General features: G+C 42.5%; 1 protein-coding gene across 15 annotated transcripts in view; it reads right to left on the reverse strand.

Annotated features, from left to right (window-relative positions):
• JAKMIP3 (Janus kinase and microtubule interacting protein 3) overlaps window positions 1-21,698 on the reverse strand; it is a 2,072,678-nt gene that overhangs the window by 709,271 nt on the left and 1,341,709 nt on the right. For all 15 annotated transcript variants that reach the window (XM_069611426.1, XM_069611425.1, XM_069611424.1 and 12 more), the window contains 2 exons: window positions 7,330-7,461; window positions 4,671-4,706 (listed from right to left, as the gene is read on the reverse strand). In XM_069611426.1, the coding sequence (XP_069467527.1) occupies window positions 4,671-4,706; window positions 7,330-7,461 (168 nt within the window). The remainder of the gene's footprint in view (window positions 1-4,670; window positions 4,707-7,329; window positions 7,462-21,698) is intronic.

The following is a 21,698-nucleotide window of genomic DNA, read 5'->3' on the forward strand; positions in this document are numbered from 1 at the left end:
TTCAGGGAGTTCCTCCCTCAAGCTGTCATCCCTTTGGGGATACATTCAGTAGGGTTGTCTCAATGGGTATCTTCTTTCAAACACATGCTGTGGTATTGGCACAACTGCTGGCGTCAAACACGCACAATCTCAGGTCTCCAACATATGGGAGGTAGGGGGCAGGGTTTCCTGCAGGGGCATGAAGCTGCTCTGCTACACAGGTGTCACAGGGCCATGCAATTCGTTCAGGAGAGGACCAGTGCTCATCCTGGCCCTCCTTTGATGTTCTCATAAGGAAACACCTACACACCCAAAATCCCAGGATCTTTCGGTTATCCAGAAGGTAAGGGGATTTGTCTGGAATTTGTTCAGCTTACGGTTCTGGGTAATTCTGATTGGTATGGTGACATATTTTTCAAGACTTTCAGGTTCTCATGCAGAAATGTTGGTGGAGAGGGTCTCTGTGCATTTACTAGGATGCTGGAACCATCTCTTTTAGGTAGAATAGAAAGGCAAGACCTTCTGAGCCATCATGAATCTCAGGTGTCTCAATCAATGGTGGGTGTTCTGTCACTTCAAAATGGAGGCCATAGCTATGCTACAGGATTGTGTGCATCCTGGAGACTAGATGGTGAGGAAGGACCACAAGGATGCTTACCTGATGGTCCATATTAATTCCAAATTGAGGTTTAGATGTGCCAGAAAGGCATTCCAGTTCACACCCGTTCCTTTCATTCTCCCTTCAGCACCTTGGTGTTTCACAAAACTGCTGAGACCACTAGCAGCCTTCCTAACATTCATAGCTATTCACCTGACAATTTACTTTGATGACATCCTTATAATGGCTCATTCCTAGCCACTGTGTCTCAACCACTTACCACAGGTGATCTCTCTCTTGCAGGGATTGGAGTGATTTGTAAATCAAGACATGGTCCCAGAATGCTGTGCTTCATCTACTCTTGTTGTAGGTACATTCCATAAAGGGGGAACCGAGAAGACGTCTAAAGGCTCCATGTATCTCTTTGCAATATCTGGCCATGATAATAGAGCTGGTCTCCTCAATTGATTCAGGCATCTTTCCATCCCCACATAGTACAGGGCACTTCAGAGATTACAGATCGAGGCCCTCAACAGTGGAAGTCCTATGCAGACAAAGTTCATCTCTTACATGTGGAAAGGATGGAAATGTATTGTTGGCTTTGTCACGTGCAGGTCTGAAACGGGAGAGCCGTTTTTGGTTCCACCTCAGACGTACTGTTAGAACACATGCCATCTTGGAGAGCTGGGGAGCCAGATATGGTATTCCATGGTCAGAATGGCAGTTGATGAAGCACATCAATTGTTATTAGAGCAGCAAAATACAGAAGTAATTGTTCCATCCTGCTTTACATGGAAAATGTCTGAGGGGTAAGGTACATTAACCATCTCTGGGCACCAAGTGCAAGGATTTGATGGACCTACCCAAGGCATTTTGTGAGTTTTGTTTGGATGCTCACCTTCAAGAAAGGGCAGAGTTCCTTGCAGGATTTAGTGACATATCAACTACTTGGTGCACAAGAAGACTCTGACATGCCAGCAATTGGTAGCCTCAAGCCTCATTTTTTCAGGTACTTTGGTCTATTTAGAGTCCATTTGATAGACCTGTTGGCCTCCAAAATGAATGCTCAGTTTGCAACGTTTTCAGCTGGAGGCCAGAAAGAATCAGACGCCATAGCAATGGATACTCTATTTTATCCTTGGGATGAAGCTTTCCCTCCCTTTTCCCTAATAACAAGCAGCTTTTCGAGTGCCTCAGGTGGCAAGCAAACCTGGTTTTACTGATGCAGTGGAGAACAGCTCACGCTTGGTGCATGTTAGCCCTTTATCTTTCTTCAGCTACTGGTGATGGTGCCAGCTTCCCGGAATTTTATGGACTTCATTGTTTCACGGTGAATCACCCTTTCTCAGCTCTCATGCTGGACTTCCTTTGCATCTTGTTCTCATGTTGGCCCTGAATCATGCTGTTCCCATCTTCATCTTGTATCCTGGCTTGCAACATTATGTGTTACTACTGACTTCTGCAATTGTATTAGCTCTCCTCTCTTGCTTCTCCACTCTTTTTAACTGTTTACCCTCCGTTCTCTCCTCCTCTCCTCTCCCTTTCTCTCTTTTTCTATCTCCTCCCCATGCTTTCTTCTATGCACTTACTCTATCTGAATTGTCCCTGGAGTTAGTATGATAGCAAATTCGTCTGTCTCGTCTCCCTTCCCCTTTTGTGTCCCTCCCCCCCCAGCACTATCTGAAATGTTGTCAGGCCTATTACGATAGTCGCTTGTTTTGTTCCTCCCTTCTCTTTCTGCACCCCTCTCCCTCACCTTTTGTTTTTCTCCGGCTCTACCAGAAATGTCGTCAGGCCTAGTACGGTAGTTGCCTGTCTGTTTCCATTTCCTTCCCATTCTCCCCCTTCCTTCCTTATCTATCGCTTAGCACTTGCACTATCTGAAATGTCATCAGGCCGAGTACGATAATTAATTTCACATCCTTACTGTTCATGGCCTGTAAGAATGTCATTGTATTTTCCCTCCCTTGCCTTGAAGCGCTTTGAAAAACATTGTGTATAGGCGCGATATAAATAAACTATTGTATCATATCCAATAGGGAGGAGTATTCACACCCACAAATATTTGGTGCGTGCCTGCAGCTTGTGGCCTAGAAAAATGTGGGCCCTTCGAAGTTTCCCAGGGCCTTTCTTTGGAGGCTGTGCATTTCCTATGGAAATCCTGGTCCAGGGTTCCTAAGAAAGGCTATGTTCCTTTAAACTGCTTCTAATTAAGGTTGCTGATTTCCTGAGTGACTGGGCCCTGGACCTCTCTTACTTGTCAGTTAATGTCTGTTGGCTAGCCATTTCTGCACAGCATGCGTTTTTGGAGCAGAACTTTGGTGGTGATACTGTTTTTGCAATGACAGGGCAAATAGCGATTTTCTATGTAGAAAGACTTGCACCAATTTAGACACTGTTTTCTGTCTGATTTCTTTTCAGAGGGTAGCCCATGCAAGGGTACTGGTCTTCAAAGGACAATCTTTCTTGCCCAACCGGGTGATGTTTTAATATCCCAGACAAACTCTTTCCACTTGGGTACAATATAAATTCTTTCCAGAATTTCTAAAACTGTTTTTCACTGTTTGAAATGCTATGAGGATCGTGCCAATAACCTGTGTTGTTCCTCTTCTCAGTAGTTTGGCCCATTACATTAGTGGGGCCTGGTTCTGGGCTGTATGTATACCACAGTTGTTGGGGCGCAGTCTGCTAAGAGTGTTATGGTGTAGAAAGCCTTTTGGCCAGGTGCTCGACAAGAGAATATCCTGCGGTCTGCTGACTGGTGAAGCACATTTTACTGTAAACTGATAGAGCATGTCTCGGCGATGGTTATTTCCCATATTTGAACTGACCTAATCTGAAGACTCCATCCCTACTATAAAATAGTAATGCTTGTAGTTTATGACATGAACTAATGAATTGTTTTAAGGCATGGGGGGAAGGATTATCCCACCACCAGGTCACTTAAGAGATGACATTTCTGGGAACCCCCCCTAACACAATTTTACACTTTATTTCAGCTTTGGGCGGTGGTGGTTCAGTGTATTAGACAGACGCAAGGCTGAAGGACCAGAGAAAACGTTAAGGCTAGCGATGCCAGTCAAGAAAGGAGGACTGTCAGTGGGTAGATAGGCTCCTTAAGATGGTGCTGTGAGGTGGTATCAGCCATACAGAACTGCTGGCCTGTGTGATTATGGGACATGTCGTTTATTTTCTTTGCTGCAGTATCCAAACAAAGGAAAGAATGTGGCAGCACTCTCCCGGGCATGCAATAATACAATTACAACTTTACATCACAAACTAGCAACATTTCTATAATGCAGAGGATGGAATATAAGTAATTAATGCCCTGTTAGAAATATTGCACCAGTAAGAGGGGTATGTTCCCAGATCTTGCTCCGGTGCTCAATATGACAATGCATGGGTCAGAAACTAAAACACTTATCAAATGCATATCTTCTTCACTAGCCCCGGCCAGGACAGTGCAATGCAAATGATCAAAACACCTACAGATAAACAAAAGGGCAACAAAGACAGTATATCAGGCAAGGGAATTAGTGTGGGAAGAATTAGCTATTTGAATTTAAGAGATTGTGGCCAAGTGATCTAATTTAAGCAAGGTTGTGAATATTGATAATATTCATCTTGAGAAGGATGTGAGTGGGAAGGCATTGGGGAACTCCATGCTGGGTATGTTTCATAAAGGAATGATAACTAATGAAGGTGGCAATGAAGATAGCTCAATAGAAAAAGCTCAGAATGTGTAGGGAATGGGATTTCAAGCAGTAGTAGATAAGAAGCCTGTACATAGTGGTGGTGTAAACAGTGGTGATAGGATAGATGGTGCCACTCTGGATTGCTTGCAAGGGTCTAAAATTCATTTAGCTGGAAGAAGTTGTCAGCTGGAGATTGAAAGAGATTTAATTTCACCATCACATCAATCATGTCTGAGAATGTCCATACACAAAGGTATTGCAAAAGGTATTGCCAGCGTCTACACTTTCTGCTGCATGGGATATGCCCAGGGCTGTCATTGTCTATCAACGTGCAAGGTAACATTCTCCTACATTTGCTGACACACAAGGGATGAGAAAAGATATAACATGTTACTTACTATTACACTCTTCACATAGCCAGCAGTTTCAAGCGTCTAGCAAAATAAATAAATACACATGTATTAATAGATAAAAAAGCCAACACATTCATTAAACAGGAATACATGTATTGCTTTGACGTTTGCACTTTTATTTCCAAGCCTCAATGTCTCACAGTGGTTTGAGAGCCTACGCTGCTATGAAACAGTTCATACGTCCTAATCCAAACAATTGGTGAAGTATCTAAACCAGTGGTGGGCGCCCAGCTGCCCTTCAGATGTTTTGGCCTACAAGTCCAATCAGCCCGAGCCAGCATAGATATTGATGAGGACTAATAGGAGATGGAGGCCAAAACAACTGGAGCCCCTCAGGGTGTCCCCATTGTAAACCATTCATTATGAAGATGTCAATACCTTTTCATGCTACTTAGCATAGAGCATTTGGGAATTTCAGTTATCATGCTTATGACCTGTTCAAAAAGTTGGATTTACCTTTGCGATGACAATTTCCTCCTTACATTGGCCTGCACATTTTCTTGGACTTGATGAAAATATGCTTATAGCAGTTAGATTTTTATATTTTGTAAACTAGCTTTCCATGGACGTGACATCTTCATTGGAACAAGTGATGTGGGAAACCAACAAATGCACTCCATGAGAATTGACATAGGTTTGCTATTGTGAAGAATATCACATGAGAAGAGCATCAGAGCAACTGGGATAAGTTGTTTGGTTTCATTTTCGAGGCATGATGGAATTTTATGAAGAGAGAATAGTCACCTTTTGCATTAGAGGGGTATCTTTTGCCACCGAAAGACCATCCCAAACAGGCCATCACAAGAAGGATACTCATGTGGCCACCATCTCTAATCAGACGAAATAGCTGAGTTTCTTTACTTGCAGTTTTGTTTTAGGGATTCAATCTACTGAGGCGGAAGAAGAATCCAAAGTTTTAGATCTTGAAAACAACATTGTATTTACAGTGTATGCTGGTGAATTTCAGATAGTTGTATATCTTTTTGTAATTGCAAAGGGCTGAACTGGGAATGCTCCCATTGTGACATGTTGGAGTTGAAAGACATGGAGGATATTCTGCATTTTCTCTGCATTATGTAGTATTTGTAAAGCACTCAACTGCCTTCATATTTTATTAAAGCACTGAGGAGCAGTAGATTAGAGATTCCAGAGGACTGTTATCACATTATTATTACACAATCAAGCAGTAGATTGGATGACAGAGACAATTGTATAGCTGAGAATATTAGACAAGTTAGACAGCCGGTCAAGTGGCACAGCGAGTAGAGCGCCCGCTTTGACAGCACCACACACTGCGGGTAATAATAAGCAGCGCTCAGATACCTGAGGGTTCGTAGCCTATATAAATGCCAAATTATTATTATCAGCAATATGGATAATTACTAGGGGTAAATATAAGACGTTTGTTGACACATAGGCTGTTTGTGTGCGAATAGTTGTAAAGAACCATCAATCAGGCTACTATTAAGTGACACTGCCCGTAAACGAGATTCGTGCGAGATAGTTTTCTATTTTATCTAATTATCCTAGTTCAGCTGGTTGCCACTGTGAGCTCTGAAATAAGTAGAAACATAATTCAATATTGTGCATATGCATTGCATTTTACCTAGCATTACCTAACATTACTTAGCGTAACATAACAACATAGTATAGCACAGCAAATTACAATGTGTGATAGCATGACATAGTACAGAAAGCATAGAGTAGCACAGCAGCATAAATGACATACCATAGCAAAACAAACTTAACATAGCATACCGTAAAATAGCATGACAAATCCTAGCAATAAGGATTAATTATATTGCCAAAATAACATAACCAACCATGAAATAGCATCAAAGCATACCACACCACAACATTAACACATACCATCTTTAACAGTGAGGTAAGGCATACAAGATGGATACATCAAGGCCACAGTACAAAGGTTTGCATCCATTATAGAAATGTACCTGTAGAGGGGGTGTGTGTTACATGAGCGTAAAGGACTTTGTGTGTCATAAGAGATTTATTGAACATGAGAAGATGGTTTACATAAGTGCTGCATACTGAGCGTGTGTGTATGTTGTAGGTGTGGTGAAATTACACTTGGGCAGAATGTTTTGTAGGAATGTTAATGCATAAGCGTGAGTGTGTGTGTGTGTGTGTGTGTTTGCTTTATGAACATGTTATGCACACACCCACACTGTTTAAAGCACATACTTACTTAAAATGGCTTGCTGTCAATGACTTATTCCCCCCTTTATGATAAGCACAATTTGAAATTAAATTGTAAATCAGATGATTTGCTTACGGCTGGGACATGTTTTCATTTTTAAAAATGTATAGAGACATGGTGTGATGAATGGTTGTATATTTGTACTGATGTCCTTTTGAGTCATTCATTTTTTAAGCAAAAAAAAAAAAGAATTCAAATTCGTAAATTGACTTCACTTTTCAGATCTTCATTTCAATTGAGACTATGGGCAAATGTTTGAATAATTCCGAAAAATCTGAAGGAGTTTGGCACATTGGTGGTTCGGCAAACTGAGTCTAATTTAAAAGAAAGTGTTTCTGAGTTGTTAATGGAGAATGCTCAAAAAGATTGAATGAAAGAAAGCGTATGCATGTGTAGGACGATACTAGCATTCTCTGTAATACATACCTTGGAAAGTTCCTCAATTATATTTTGCTGCTCTATGATTTGCAGCCTCAGGAAATCAGATTCGCGTTCTTCTTGACTGTGATCGAGGTCATTTAAGGAGCTTGGCCTTCTTATTGTTCCAACTCTTTGCCTCTAAGAAATGAACAGTATAACATTGACAATGATTTCATGTTTTCATTCAAAGACAAACAACAAACTGTAAAGTATTCATGAATAGTGGAAATACTATGGCACCCAAAACAAAAACTAGATTGTGCATTTCTTATTTTCTCAAATTTGCTCATTATCAGTGGAATTTTACTATGGGTCGTCATCATTCGACCACCCTACAAAACACAACTATCAATGACAAATAAGTCTAGAGCAATAACGGCAAAATAAGCTTAACATTGATATTGCATCATCATTATAATGTTTACTTCGGAAATGTACCAAACACTCCATAAAAACAGTACAGATACTTAAGACAAGATGCATGTCAGTGCAAGTAACAAGAACAGATAATTTAAAAACATAAAAATCTTCATATAATAAAATGTCTTGAAATATTAAACAACCATACAAAACATGTTTGTTTGTTTGTTTGTTTGTTTATTTATTTATATTGCGCACCAGACCCTTAGGTTACCGGGCGCAGCAACAAGTATATGCGAAGCTTACAATGTTACAATGTTATATAAATGAATTTACAATATTACGCCATATTACACAAATTACTAGAATGTACAGATAAAGAGTTGCCGTATTTACATGAATGTACAGTTAACAATATACATGATTAGCAGTAATAAACATAAAGGTTGATGTCGCGTCGGGGTGCATTAGGTAGGACTACGCTTGTGAGTGTTCGGGTGTTAAGTCATTGTTGGCGATAATGTGTTTGATAAGGTTCCTTCTGAAATGGGGGAAGGGTTGGTCAGCTCTAAGGTTAGGTGGCAGGGCGTTCCACAGGTTAGCAGCTTTCACAGGGAAGCAAACGCCACCAATTTTGGCAAGTCTGAATCTAGGTACTGCCAAACAATTGGAGTTGGCGAGTCTCATGGGTCTATTGGAAGTTTTTCTTTTTATTTTGTCCGTCAAGTAGCTAGGAGCAGCATTATTTAAGGCCTTATGGGTTAATGAGATCATTTTTAGCTGGATTTTATTCTCAGTAGAAAGCCATTTATGTTGTCGCCTAGTCGAGGAGATATGCTCCCTCTTTCTTATTCCTAATGCAGCTCTGAGAGCATTATTTTGTAGAGTTTGAAGTCTTAGGGTAGTGGCTTTATTGGCGCTACTGTATAGGGCATTACAGTAATCAAGTCGGGAAAGAATTAAGGCTCTAGCCAGGATTAGGCAGCTGGTATTGGACAGGAAGGGCTTGCCTGCTCTGATCAATTTACAGGTGTAAGCAGTGGTGGAGGCTAAGGAGTTTACCTGTTTAGTGAAGGACAGGGTAGAGTCGAGATAAAAACCAAGTGTTTTTACTTCCCTCGAGACTTTAATGACATTTCCGTCTATGCTGAAGGCTGAGTAATCTGGGCCCAATTTGTTAATATTGGCTTGTGTGCCCAGAATGATCAACTCTGTCTTATCATCATTCAGGCTGCTAAGCAAACGCTTTCTAATGTAAAGTGCTGATTTCAAAAGGTTAGAAGAGACCGCCCATAATAAACAGGTCACGGCAGGCCAACATTGAGTAAAGCCCAATTCAGGAAACAGAGGCCGTAATACAGAGCTTCTCACTCGCCCATATGCAGGACAGAAAAATATCAAGTGAGCAAGGTCCTCATATGGGGCATGGATATTTCAGAATAATCGTACCAGAGCGGGGCAAATAACACATTAGGTATTTGGCACAGAATTTGCTAAGACTGCATTTACAATTCTAATTTTCTCTGTCCTAGATGTAGAGGGCTTTTTGGTGGGCAGGTCGACATTTTTAGCATGTTTGTTTGTTTATTATTTATACAGTGCGACACACCCTGGGGTATCTGGGAGCTTTACAAGACAACTTAGTATACATAAGTACAAGTACATATGAATGGACATTGATACAGAGCAGGCAGTCCCGTACCATGTCGATATCAAGGTACAGAAAGTGCATGTCGCCATAAGTGTTGCGATAATTCATGTGAGTGCGATACGAGAGGGACCAATGGCATGCATGGATTTCAGCACTTAAAGACCAATGCCAGGTGTAGAATAACATGCACCTTATATTAATGACGACAATAAATGCTGAAAACGTCCATCCGTGGTAGAAAATGGCCAGGATTGTAAAACCATTCCAAAAGCGCTGATGACACGTGACAGAGCGAGTGATCACCCTTGCTTCCTCAGAGATGGTGGGGAAGCCCCAACTAAGCGAAAGGGGGCTGGCTCTTGAGAGAGAGCTGTGCTCATTTGCTTAACAGCCATCCCAGGATTCTGGCGGCATAAACAGGGCAATATTTGGCTTTGTTATGAGAGCAATCAGTCCATAGCCACGTTTTCACTTTTAGCCATCTGCCATTTTATGTCTCTGCCTTTTAATTACAGTGCTCTGCATGTCTTTGTTACAATAGATCGTGCTGACGGACCATTAGTGCAGCAGATCGACCATAACTGCAGTTGCCGTCAAAGGAATAACTGACATGTTCAAGAATGATTTTTCCCGTCCTAGCTTATGGCAGCTTAAAGCACCACGTGCTGTTGCCACACATTGCTTGGAGGGACAGACACCGGGAAGGACTAGCGCGCATCATCTGCCACCCCGCTGGAACGTATGCAGAGAGGGACATCTGCAATGCTAGCCCAGCAGCAGGGCCGCGCTTCACCATTTGGCCTCACGAAGGCAGGCTATGCAACACAGAGCTCAAAATGGTGTTTCTCCCCAGATGACTCCTATATGACTCCTATAATTACTAACTGCACCGGACTCCATAATGGAGACCACATTGTTTTATTTTTATTTATTTATTGTATTTGTTACACGCCCAAACCCGGAGTTATCACTGCGTTTGTTAAGAGCTTGACTTGCTGCAATCTTAGGAGCCTGGTTACATACAAGCATTCAGTTACAAACATGTTCAGATACAATTAGGAACTCAGTCAAATATACCAGGTTTTGATCATTTTCTTTCATATTGTACACTTCCCCACATATTTTTAAGTGCTAATATGAATCTTTATTCTTCTACAGTAATTGTTTTCAGCAGTTAACAGTACACAAGGGCTGATATTAACCTATATTACCTTCACCTCGTGCACACACATTGTATGAGGTGATCACCGGGGTTTGTTCCCAATTAGCAACACAAACAAATTATAATAGCATTGTTGAGTGCTACCAGAGCACTTGGGAAAGGTACAACTAATTTGTCAGTCTCAGGTGCAGCACCCAGTCTTACAAATTTGCTGTTGTTGTGTACCTTTGCTAATAATTACCTGGTGTGGGCTTACCAAAAGTTATTCAAAGGAAAACAGGACTTCCCAATGGAGTGGGGAACTGTGTGTAACTCCCACCCCCCCTGAAGGCATCAAACAAATGGGCCGTTAAAACATGGCAGAAAGCCGTTTATGGCATGCGATAATGCCCCTGCACATTTTCCAAAGGTTTTGAAAGCAGAGTGGGATACAGGCAGGGAAATATGTTTTCACCTTGTACTACCCATTTAAACCAAAGGATTCAGATGAAATCCACCTGCAATTACCGTCAGCTGAAAGCAGGCAGATGCCATAGGAATACATTGTAAATGATGTTTGCAATGCATAGTTTGCTAGCAGCATGTTCTTGTTTGTATAAAACAGACAGTAAAAGTAACAAGTATTGGCAAAGTCAACAGTTTAGGATTTTTTGTAGTCATGGGAAAGGCATTCACCAGGCACAGCCATAGTGGTATTACCTCCCCATTGTTGGAAGCAGGTGCAAAATGGTCCAAGTACCTGGGCATCTAATGCCTGGCAAAAGCTTAAAACGTATGCACAAGCCAAAAATATTGGCTCTGCCAATCCTTGTTTTAAACAGGACTTTTTGGATTTGCCAGTACTTGTTTGTAACAGGACTTCAGTGAAGGACACACAGAGTGCTTAAAAATTGAGTGGCCGATGGCAGGCCTGGTAGGACATTTTTATTACACCAGTAGCATGTTTACAGCTGCAATTATGTCAGCTCCCAGAAGAGTGCTTTGAACAGACTGGCAAGCACTTTGATTGCAAAGCTTGATGGTAAGGCTTCATTGAAGCAAGCGCCCATGAACAGGTGTTTTGGGCAGGGAGGGGCAGGAACTTTTTGGGATTGGCCGGGCCATTTGCTGTGGAAAAACTGGAGCAGGTTTTGGTATTTCTATGCTGCATAAACTTGGGGGAGGGGCACACAGCAGCACAGCCATAGTTCTCAATATGGTAGTATGGATGAACCACCAAAGGCTGAGACTCAGAGAGGTAATGCAGGCTGGTTCTTAAGTACAGCGAATCCCCACGCCCCCACAAAGGAATGTTCATCCACTTTATCATGTGCCACCTCAGATGTTTTTTATAAGATAAGGTTCAGATAAATACATGCATTAATAAAAAACACACTTTGTACTAAGGTAACACTGTCCTAATAATGGTAAGTGCATAAAAATGTACTTTAGATTGAATTTAGAATGCACCAACTGCTGACAGTTATTAAAAAGCATTGGCTAATTGTATAGACAACACTGTAGAAAGGCAGGTTAGATTAGGAACATTTGCAGAATGCTTTCTTTAGAGTAGATGGGCAACACTGTGTGAGGATCCTCCCACCTGCGCAACCTGTAAGGGAAAAGTTAAGGTAAACTTTATCTTGTATATTACAGCACAGTCCAAATATGTTCAATAATGCTCTGCTTTTTCTACAGAACCCACTACCCCAAAGTACTTGGGAAGCCATAGGAGGACAGAATCCAAGACAAATCTGGGACTCCATGATGATTCCTGAGGATGGAAGATGCTCTTCCCTGGCTTAGTCCCTTGGGTGCCTTGGCAGGCGAAGTGGTCGAGTTTCTTGACATTACTCAACAGGACCGCCTGCGGATGGATTACCTTTGGAAGAAGGAGTCGCTGAGATGTCGATGGAGAGAAGAAGGAGTGCACGAAGCAGTTTCGGAAAGGCAGCACTTTCAATCTAAGTGGAGGTCACCATTGAGTCGTTATTCTGGCTGTGGATGTCCCACGAAGGTGAAACTTGCTGTGGACACAGAGAAGGCCTGGCTGAAGAAGATAGGATCCTGTTTGGCTTTGGATGATTTTTGGTGGTTACAGGTGCAGTGGCAGAAGTAGGTGTCGGGTTTTGGGATATTGCGGTTCACTGAGTTTCAGTTCTTTGGTGTTGCAGGTGCAACACAGACCTCAGGATGGCTTCTGGCAACCTGGACATGACCACTGGACTGGACTGCAGACCCTCACCAAGTCTGAATACTTGGAAAGTCTTCTTTGGATTTTGGTGGTGGGAAGCCCATCGGCAGACACTCCACTGCAGTCGGCAACTCTGGCATGGACAAGTGGGCGGATTCTCCAACTATTTGGAACTTTCGCAGCTCTGGGTGTTGAGCAGCACTTTGCCAGGGTACACCCTCATCTGGCCGATACTCAGCAACCTGGATTCTAGTGGTCACAAACATGCCTCCGGACCCAGGATGGCACAGATTAACTTTTTGGCATCAAGATGTTCAGGCACTCCTCTTCTGGACCCACAAAGAGCCCTTCTTTCGAATGGCAGGCACACAAGTCTGGCTTCTAGGATGCTTCGGGTGGAGGGCAGCAGATGCATGATGCTCCCTTAGAGCCTCTCTGGTTCAGTCCTTGAGACAGCACAGCAGCTTTTGGATTGCTTGAAGTTTTGCAGCCGCAGACTTCTTCCTCCAGCTGGCATCCGGAATGTAAGCCTATGATGACTTCAGCTTCAGGTTTCTTGATACAGCTTCTGACCAGGAGGTGAGTGTGAGGCCCCCTTCTATAATAAACACTCCCCATTAACTCAGGCTGAGCCAGACTCAGCCATCCAATCACACACAAGTGCATTCATGCAGGCAACACCCCATCAGGCGGCTCACATGCATTCAGGCTATTCACCAGATACCCACAACACAGGTTGTGGATTGGGGCTACTCCCCAGCCTTTCAGGGCATCACACTGCATTCATTCCAGTTTCAGTCAAGGCTGACTCAGGCATTGTGTCACACAACCAAAACCAGACACTCACAACACAGAATCCATATTGACTACTCACTCCATTACGGTAGGCTCCACACCAAGGGTGTACTCACAAGAAGCAGTCCCTGTGAAGGAAGGAGGCAGCCCCAGAACCATATATGGTCCTTCTACCCAACAATCATTCAGGTGAGAGCAACAGAGCCAGGACTTCTCAGGACTTTGAGAAACAAGGGGGTAAGGAAAAAGGAACCAAGAAGCCACCAGTAGCCATCTTGCCTTTGTGTAGCAATCCATTGAGTTCTATGGCAGGGCCTGGGTATCCCAAACACAGAGGATACCTAGAGGCACCATCACATCAGCATGTAGCTGCCACCAGCCATACCCTGCTCTGTGGATAAGACACATGTGCCCAAAAACATACACTAGTGGAGCAGGCTTATACCCCTACCCATGGGTGCCCTAAGGGTATCCCCTGGGTACTGTTCACCAAGAACAAAATGAAGAGCTGCACTGCCAGGGGCCCAGGGACCCTTATGCAGAGAATAAGCAGAACACACGGTTTAAGGAGGTAGAGGACAAGGAGGCCCTGTCACGCCAATGCATTTCCAGCATCACAGGCAGTCAATGGGTGGGAAAATACCAACAATAACTACAAGCTTCGCATTCCCCCTCATATGCCATTTCTCTCTATCTGTACTCCAATGCAATAGTTGCAGTTTATAGCCCAAATTAAAAATGGTGTAATGTCTACTTGCATATGGTTTTTGAAGGACATGTTTTAAAGTGCTGGAGTGGAAAACTGAAAACATGCATTTTTAAAAAAATATGCAGGAGTATCTTTTCACTGATGGTTATGATGTCGTACTTGAGGTGTTTGCAAGTGCCTATCCTGTGGTTGTTAGTACTTAATTGTGAAAGTAAGCAATTGTGAAATTGATGTCTTTCTTGCATGCATTATCTCCAATTTGATGCTTCTCAGACTTGGACCCTGAAACGTCAACGTTTCAGAAATCTAGAGTTGTTCCTTGTTAGCCATGAGTAATCCATCAAGGCATTTTATGCATTCCAATACTGTAGTACCTCTCTTCTCAGTACACATGTACAAATATGTGCAGGTTCACAGGTCAAAATATAAATGTTGTTTTGGGTAGTGTTTCATAGACATTTTCTCCGGCTTCTAAGCACTTTAAGCAGTGTTATTATTCCTTTTGTTATGGCACAATCCTATTATATGCTTTGGTGCAAAATTGGAACATGAGAAGTGTAGGGTACCCTCATGTCAGAGGTAGCCCAGAGCATTACTCGTGAGCTACCCTACCTGCTCCCTCCGCACCAAGTATCAAACAAAACAGTTCAAATATGTCTTAAGTAAGCTGCTGACTCCTGAAGTTGGCAACTTAAAATCTTAAACATTTGGTCTGAAAATGTTTGTAGTTGGCTATATCACTAGCTCCCTCCCTTGGGTGCATTCTTTGGTGAAGACTGTCAGTGCCATGTGACTGTGCACCAGTGGGCCAATTATAAAGGGAAAGTATGCACCTTTGTCATTCCAACTCCTACACCGAACACCCTTTTGCCTCACAGAGCAGCCATGGCTGAAGGATCTACAGTTTTGTGCAGTCACATGATAATATCAGCACTTGCTCAGGTGGAGCAAAGAATAAAGAGATCTCTGGATTGTGGTAAAGTTCAGCAATGCCCATCCAGCTATGACAGTCTGTACCCTAGTGCTAGCCAGGAAGCAGAGTCCTGTTGCTGGAGAGACAGAGAGAAATCAAAGTAACAGTAAACTCAAAGCAGCCATCTTGAAAAGTCTTTAATTATAAGGGAACCAATGAGGCAAAGTAAGCATGAATAGACAGTAACTGTTTTTTCTTCTAAAGACTTGATTGGTTTTTAGATACTTGTTTAGTAAGTAAATTAGAAATATATTTCTTTGTAAAAATAATATATTTTAATTTAAAGTTTGCGCATATTTTTGGTAAACACAAGGTTTGAATGAAGAGTCTAAAGTAATATTATTTTCTGATTTTGAAAGCATTTAAATAGTAAACATTCAAGTTTCTTGGGGTGCTCTGGTTAAAAAATTTCAGCATTCTTGATGATGTTGGCTACTCTTCTGCATTTCTCTGCTAGTGCTTGCTCTAGGCTTCAAGGGAGCTCAGAGCTCAAAGAGTTCCCATGAGGAGGACCGTTGGGCAGAGAAAGGCAGGAATGTGTGGGAATAGCCATAGGGATTAGCATTGTTAGGGCAGGCAATGGGTGGGCTCATAACCAAACAACACCTAATACACTGTGTGTTCCTCCTCAAATGTCATTTGTCTGTACAGCTCGGCATGTGCCATTGCTCCCTATACATACACAAATCAGTACTTGAATGTAATAGTTAGGACTTTATAGATGTCGCAAGCGACACCTAATAGCCCAAACTAAAAATGAAAGGTGATTTTGCCCGGGTATACTCTTTACCTTTGCACTCCTCCTTGTAAATGTTTAAAATTGCATGCAGAGGATAGGAGAAACTTGTGGCATTTTACCTTGTCTGTCAATATAAATGACCAGTGAACAGTGCATAAACGGCACCCATCATTGTGGCAATGACGTACCTGTTTCAGGTATGCAAATGGGGGTGACACAGAACAAAAAGTGATCGGTTGGGAAGCACACAAGTACCCATAAGGGCCTACAAGCATGATGTAAGCCACCATCCAAGATGCAGGCATGCCCACCTAACCCCCCCTGCATTATCTCATAAGGGTGGGTTTCTATGTCTGAGAACCAGAAAGTCAGTCATGTGAATGTTGAGTCTGTAGTTACGTACCACTTTGTGCAAATGGAAAGATCCAATAGAGGAGGCAGTCAGTGTCATGTCTGTAGGCCAGGCGGCTCAAATGGTCCTATAAAGCCATGCCCCCAGGATGCACCATAAAGAAGTTCACTGTTAATGTAAAAAACTAAATGTCTCAATATGAATTTTGTGTGTGGAACTAGCTGTCTAAAACTATATACAAAACAACAGAGGATTCTGTATTTGGGAGGCCAATATTTTGGGGTGGGGATACCTTTGGGGCACTATGGCGGTTTCCAACCGATTTCTGCACAGCTGGATGTTAATAAACCATGTCTCTGCCTTTGCTACCTGTTTTTGTTTTGGATTATTTGGTTATGAGTTGTGGGTTTTGACACTCAGTGCCATCATGCCTCGCATTCGCAGAGATAGTAACATGAGTAGTGGGCTGCTCAACTTCAAACCGAGGTGAGCTGCCTCTGGAGCTTGTTGTTTCACCAGGGGCTGCTAAAAAATGAGATTATTTAGTTTTATTAGATCAACTTAAAAGGGGAGGTAACAATAATAGACACATGACTAACAATAAACAATATGCATTCATAGAAATGTGAGAATAATTAGTGAGAAACATTAAAGCAAAATGCAGTAGGTAAGAGAAATATTGAACGTGTTCAAAACTTCATAGATGGGCACTGAGGTTGGGGCCAAGGAAAAGGGTACTGCGGGAGGGCGCTGAGAACCTCTCTGAGAACACAGGCACATTTTTTTGAAATTAAAAGATGTGATTAACTAAAGTAAGTAGGTAAATGGGATGCAAATACATTTGGGATATAATAATATTTAGAAACAAAAATGGAAGGGGATTCTGTCCAAAGAGCAAGAACTTCCAGACCAGGGTACAGCAGCGCGTCTCACGTTCATCAGCTATTGACTTTGCAGGTACCTAAAGAAATTGAATATTATGACTAAAGCAGATAAACATAGTTCCCTGAACATTTGACATAACACAACACTTCCCCTTAGGAAGTGTTTTAAAAGCTAAGGGCTCATCAATCAAACCGGCAGAATGGGACGTCTTTCCAAATTGGTTCACACAGGGTTCTAAAAGATTAGGGATTTGAGATTAGGACATTTAGAAGAATCAAATATGAGATTACGTAGCAAACTGGAAAAAGTGTGTGCAACAATTGAAGAAGGAAAGGACTGAGGGGGAACACACTTTGCTACCATGAAGGTATGCCCCAGCAGACTGAGAATAATAGCATGGAAGAAATAGATGAGGCTGGTACAGACGATATTATTGCAGCTTTAGGAAATAGGATCAAGCCCTGTGCGTGCAGCAAAATCACAAGCATTGCGACCAACAGAAGCAATACAAGCACATCCCCAGCAAGCAGCCTCCCAAAGAATAACGAATTTGCCAACTCGGCCCCAAGCTCTGGTTGGCCAGAAAGAAGATGTGTCCCCTACCAGCCCCTTCTATGCCCATGCAGGTGTTATGTTCAGTACAGGAAATGAACACTTACAAGCCCCCCTCAGACAGTTACCAGGGGTTGGTGATGATGATAACCTGATAACAGTGGTAGCCTTATAGTCGCCTGATAACGGTGGTTGTCCAGTTGGCACCTGGGGATTTGAGGAATTTGTGTAAAGTATTTCCAAACATTATAGAGGAATCTAAGAAGTTTAATGAGGGTTGGTGGACAGTGATTCAGTGTTATAATCCTCTCAGGCTAATCAGCTTCTGAGAGTTGTTATGCCTGCAAAATGTTGACTTCAAAAAGTGGATGTCCCACAAAGGATGTGGGGTATTGTGCTAAATTGACACAGATTAGAGATGCTTTAAAACCAAAGATTGCTGTGGTAAGCCCCAGTAAGATTGAATGGGTAAAAATCGCAAATTGTAAACAGAAGAAAGATGAATCTCCAGCAGTTTAGTTACATTGTTCGTAGGAATACATAAGATGAGTGAAACAGCACAGAGAAGGATAGCAGGTGTATTTGTTCAGGGGTTTCTGCACAAAGTACAACATTTTAAAATGTGGCAGATGAATAACCTCTCTGCGTTATTTTCCACTGTGAATCATTGTTACAGTGGAGAATAACTCTCCACTATGACAATGCAAAAAAGGTAGCCAGTGAGGGAACATCAATGGTTCTTCGGGCAGATAATGTAGAACAGAAACATCAAAAAACTGTGAGGAGGCAGTCAATGTATATAAATATGGGAAGAATGAGGTTTCGAGACAGGAAGAGATGTAGGGCACGCTCAATGGAGAGGTACAGGCCATGGAAGTTATATTGTTGGTCGGAAAGACCATCAACGTGGTTTGGCAACCAGTAAAACAGCTTGTTATTATTGTAAATAGGAGGGAGCATTGGAAGTGTGAGTACCCGATTTGGCCTCAATTCCATGCCACAGTGAAAGAGACCATGGTTCCCACCACTCCTCCATTTCCCAAAGTGACAATCAAACCAATTCTGTGCATGTGCTGTTAAGAGACATCTTGTGTTAGACATCTCTACCAACAGTTAGGCCTTCACCGTATTCAGTGATTTTATAATTGCATGCATCTAATTGCTCAATCTATCTAATGTGTCTGAATTGCGGTCTCCGATGACCGTGCATCTGAAGTGTCCTGCGCCCATGCCCATAAGCACTATCCCTCACCATTGATTATGTTGGCTTGGTTTGATGGGAGTTGTATTCCAAAGCATCTGAAGAACCAAAGTCTGCAGACACCTGGCCCTATACAAACCTCAAATAACATCTAATACTCTAACTGCATGCACGGCTGAAACTGGTTGTGTCAGTTATTTATCTTTAACGGCTTTTAGCTAAGGTCATTCCCAAATTTCACCTGACAAATCAATATACTTTACAGTTTATTTTACCTGTTTGACATCTGTGCATCATATCTTGTATGTCACTTTGTTCCATTCATTGTCCACGTGTTCTGCATGTGAAGTATATAGCAGAGCCCACAGCTGCAGACTGGGGTGGATTTACTGATTTCTACTAGCTCCGTTTACACCTTTTAGCACTGCGAACCATAGAATACGGCTAAGTCCAACGAAAAACTTTATCCAGCTGTCAAATAGGCCTTGCTATCATAAACCATGCTTTGCCTATAAACACCTCAATCTATAGCTATTATAATAATCACTACACTAGAAATCTGTGCTAATATTTGAACTGATGAGTACATTATATTCACTATCTGCATGCTATTTGATGCTACACTCTTCTCAGTATAATAATTGTGCTGCTGTGGACTTCAGCGGATCAGCTAAGGTGGCTACATCTACCGCAAGATAACATGATATGATATGATATGATATGGTATTTGTAACGCGCCTATACACAAGTGTTACATGAGTAGTTCACATTGTTGAAGGCAGAGAAAGTGCCCAGATACCCAAAGAGGTTCACAGAGCCAACTAGGGGTTAGCCTGTGCACAACATGTTTGTTCCTGCTACCCCAAGCTTGATTCACAAAGCTTAAGAGTAAGGATAATCTGGAACTGCCTGAATCATCTATTGATGTCCTGAGGAAATCTTGTTAAATCATATTTGCATATGAGCATTCAAAGATGTCAAGGTAGCTTCCAGTTTGCTCCAGTTTTTGGCTTTGTGAATAAGGGATAAGGTAGCAGGAACAAACCCGATATGTGTACGGCATCTCCTGATTGGCTCCACTAGAAATCTTTGTGACTGATGCCCACTGAGTATAATAGAATATCCTGGAAAGTGTTTTGTGAGAAATGTTTAATATATTGGGTTTGAAGTGATAGACTCAGTCATAATTAGAAACACATATAGGCCACAACAGTATGCTATCTTAGTCTGCCATTAAATAGAACCATTACCACTACTCTGTGGGTGTGGGATTTGCTGGAGGCTATTGCCATCTCAAATTAGAATTAAGGCCTCATCCATGGGAAAAGATTCCAATGACATGATGAGAGACAATACGTAAGTGGTGTAGAGCAAGATAAACAGTTATATTTTGAAACATTTGCATTAAGTACATCTAGAGGGCCATACCCACGTAAAATAAATGATAAAGTAATATGTATTGTAGCATTTGTGACAATTCTAGGGAATGTGTCTCTTCTCTCCAAGAGCGATCTGCCCCACTTGGGACTAAGGACATGAGCTTGCTATGTTTAACACCCACTGGCGGACAAGGAAAGTGACATACCACTCAGGGTATTCCCACCCTTTGAAGACAAGGAATCCATAAGAAGAGGTTTTAGTCAATCTCTAAAGAATACCATGTGCTTGTTAGCTGTACAGGGATTGAGCAGGGCAATGCCTTGCAGGGCCTTTCAAAAGTGGCTGGTCTGGTTTCTGACGCTGGTATGTTATTACCCTTGCATGGGCATAAGGACCAATGGGTTGCCCTGAATCAATGCACAGAAGAGCGTGATGATCCAGAACACCGGATGCAAAGGGAAAGCCAGAGAGAGCAAGACATCTAGCTCCTGAGTAATGAAGAAGAGGGATTGTCCCACACAGAGGCGGAGCCAGGGTGTAGCACCAGTCAGATGGCCTGGAGAGCAGACGAGCAAGAGAGTTTGTGGAACTTTACCACCTGTAATCAGGCCAAGAGACAGAGTGAACTCAGGCCCGCCGAATACCAAAAGGAAATGACTGGCACCAAAGCAGTCGGCCAGCTCTTTTGGAAATAATCTCCAAAGTCCTGTCACATGCCAAAAGGAGAAAACAAAGCCAGGAAACCAATGCAGCAATCTAGAAGGAACTCAGAGTAATAGTTCTGTGCCAACAAAACCGACCTGCTCTTCCCGACGACACCGCCCGAAAAGAACAAGGTACATAGCATGAACTGGGAGCTGGGAGGAGGGTAGCAAGGTCTGACGATGCCTGGACAAGGGGTAAGAAACCCAGAATCCCAGGTTGGGGCAAGATTACAGAAGGGGTGAGAAGCCCAGAAGCCCAGAACGGGGCAAAAAATCAAGAAAGGGTGAGAAACCCTGAAGCCAAGAATGGGGCAAATTTCCAGAAGGGGTGAGAAGCCCAGAAACCTAGAACATGGCGAGAAACCAAGAAGGGGTGAGAATCCCAAAAGCCCAGAATGGGGCGAGAAATCAGATAAGAGAAGAAAGGTTGAAAAACTCAAAAGTCCAGAATGGGGTGAGATACCAAGAAGGGGTGAAAAACCCAGCTGTCCAGAACAAAGCAAGATACCAAAAAAAGGGTGAAAAACCCAGAAGCCCAGAACAGGGTGAGATACCAAGAAAGGGTGCGAAACCCAGAAGCCCCGAATCAGGTAAGATATCAGATAAGTGAAGAAGTGGGGAGAAACCTAGAAGCCCAGAATCGGGTGAGATACTAAGAAGGGGTGAGAAACCCAGAAGCCCAGAACAGGGCAAGATACCAAGAAGTGGTGAGGAGCCCAGAAGCCCAGAATATGGCAAG

This window comes from Ambystoma mexicanum, chromosome 8 (genome assembly GCF_040938575.1).
Source record: "Ambystoma mexicanum isolate Mex_15411 chromosome 8, UKY_AmexF1_1, whole genome shotgun sequence".
Taxonomy (NCBI): Eukaryota; Metazoa; Chordata; class Amphibia; order Caudata; family Ambystomatidae; genus Ambystoma; species Ambystoma mexicanum.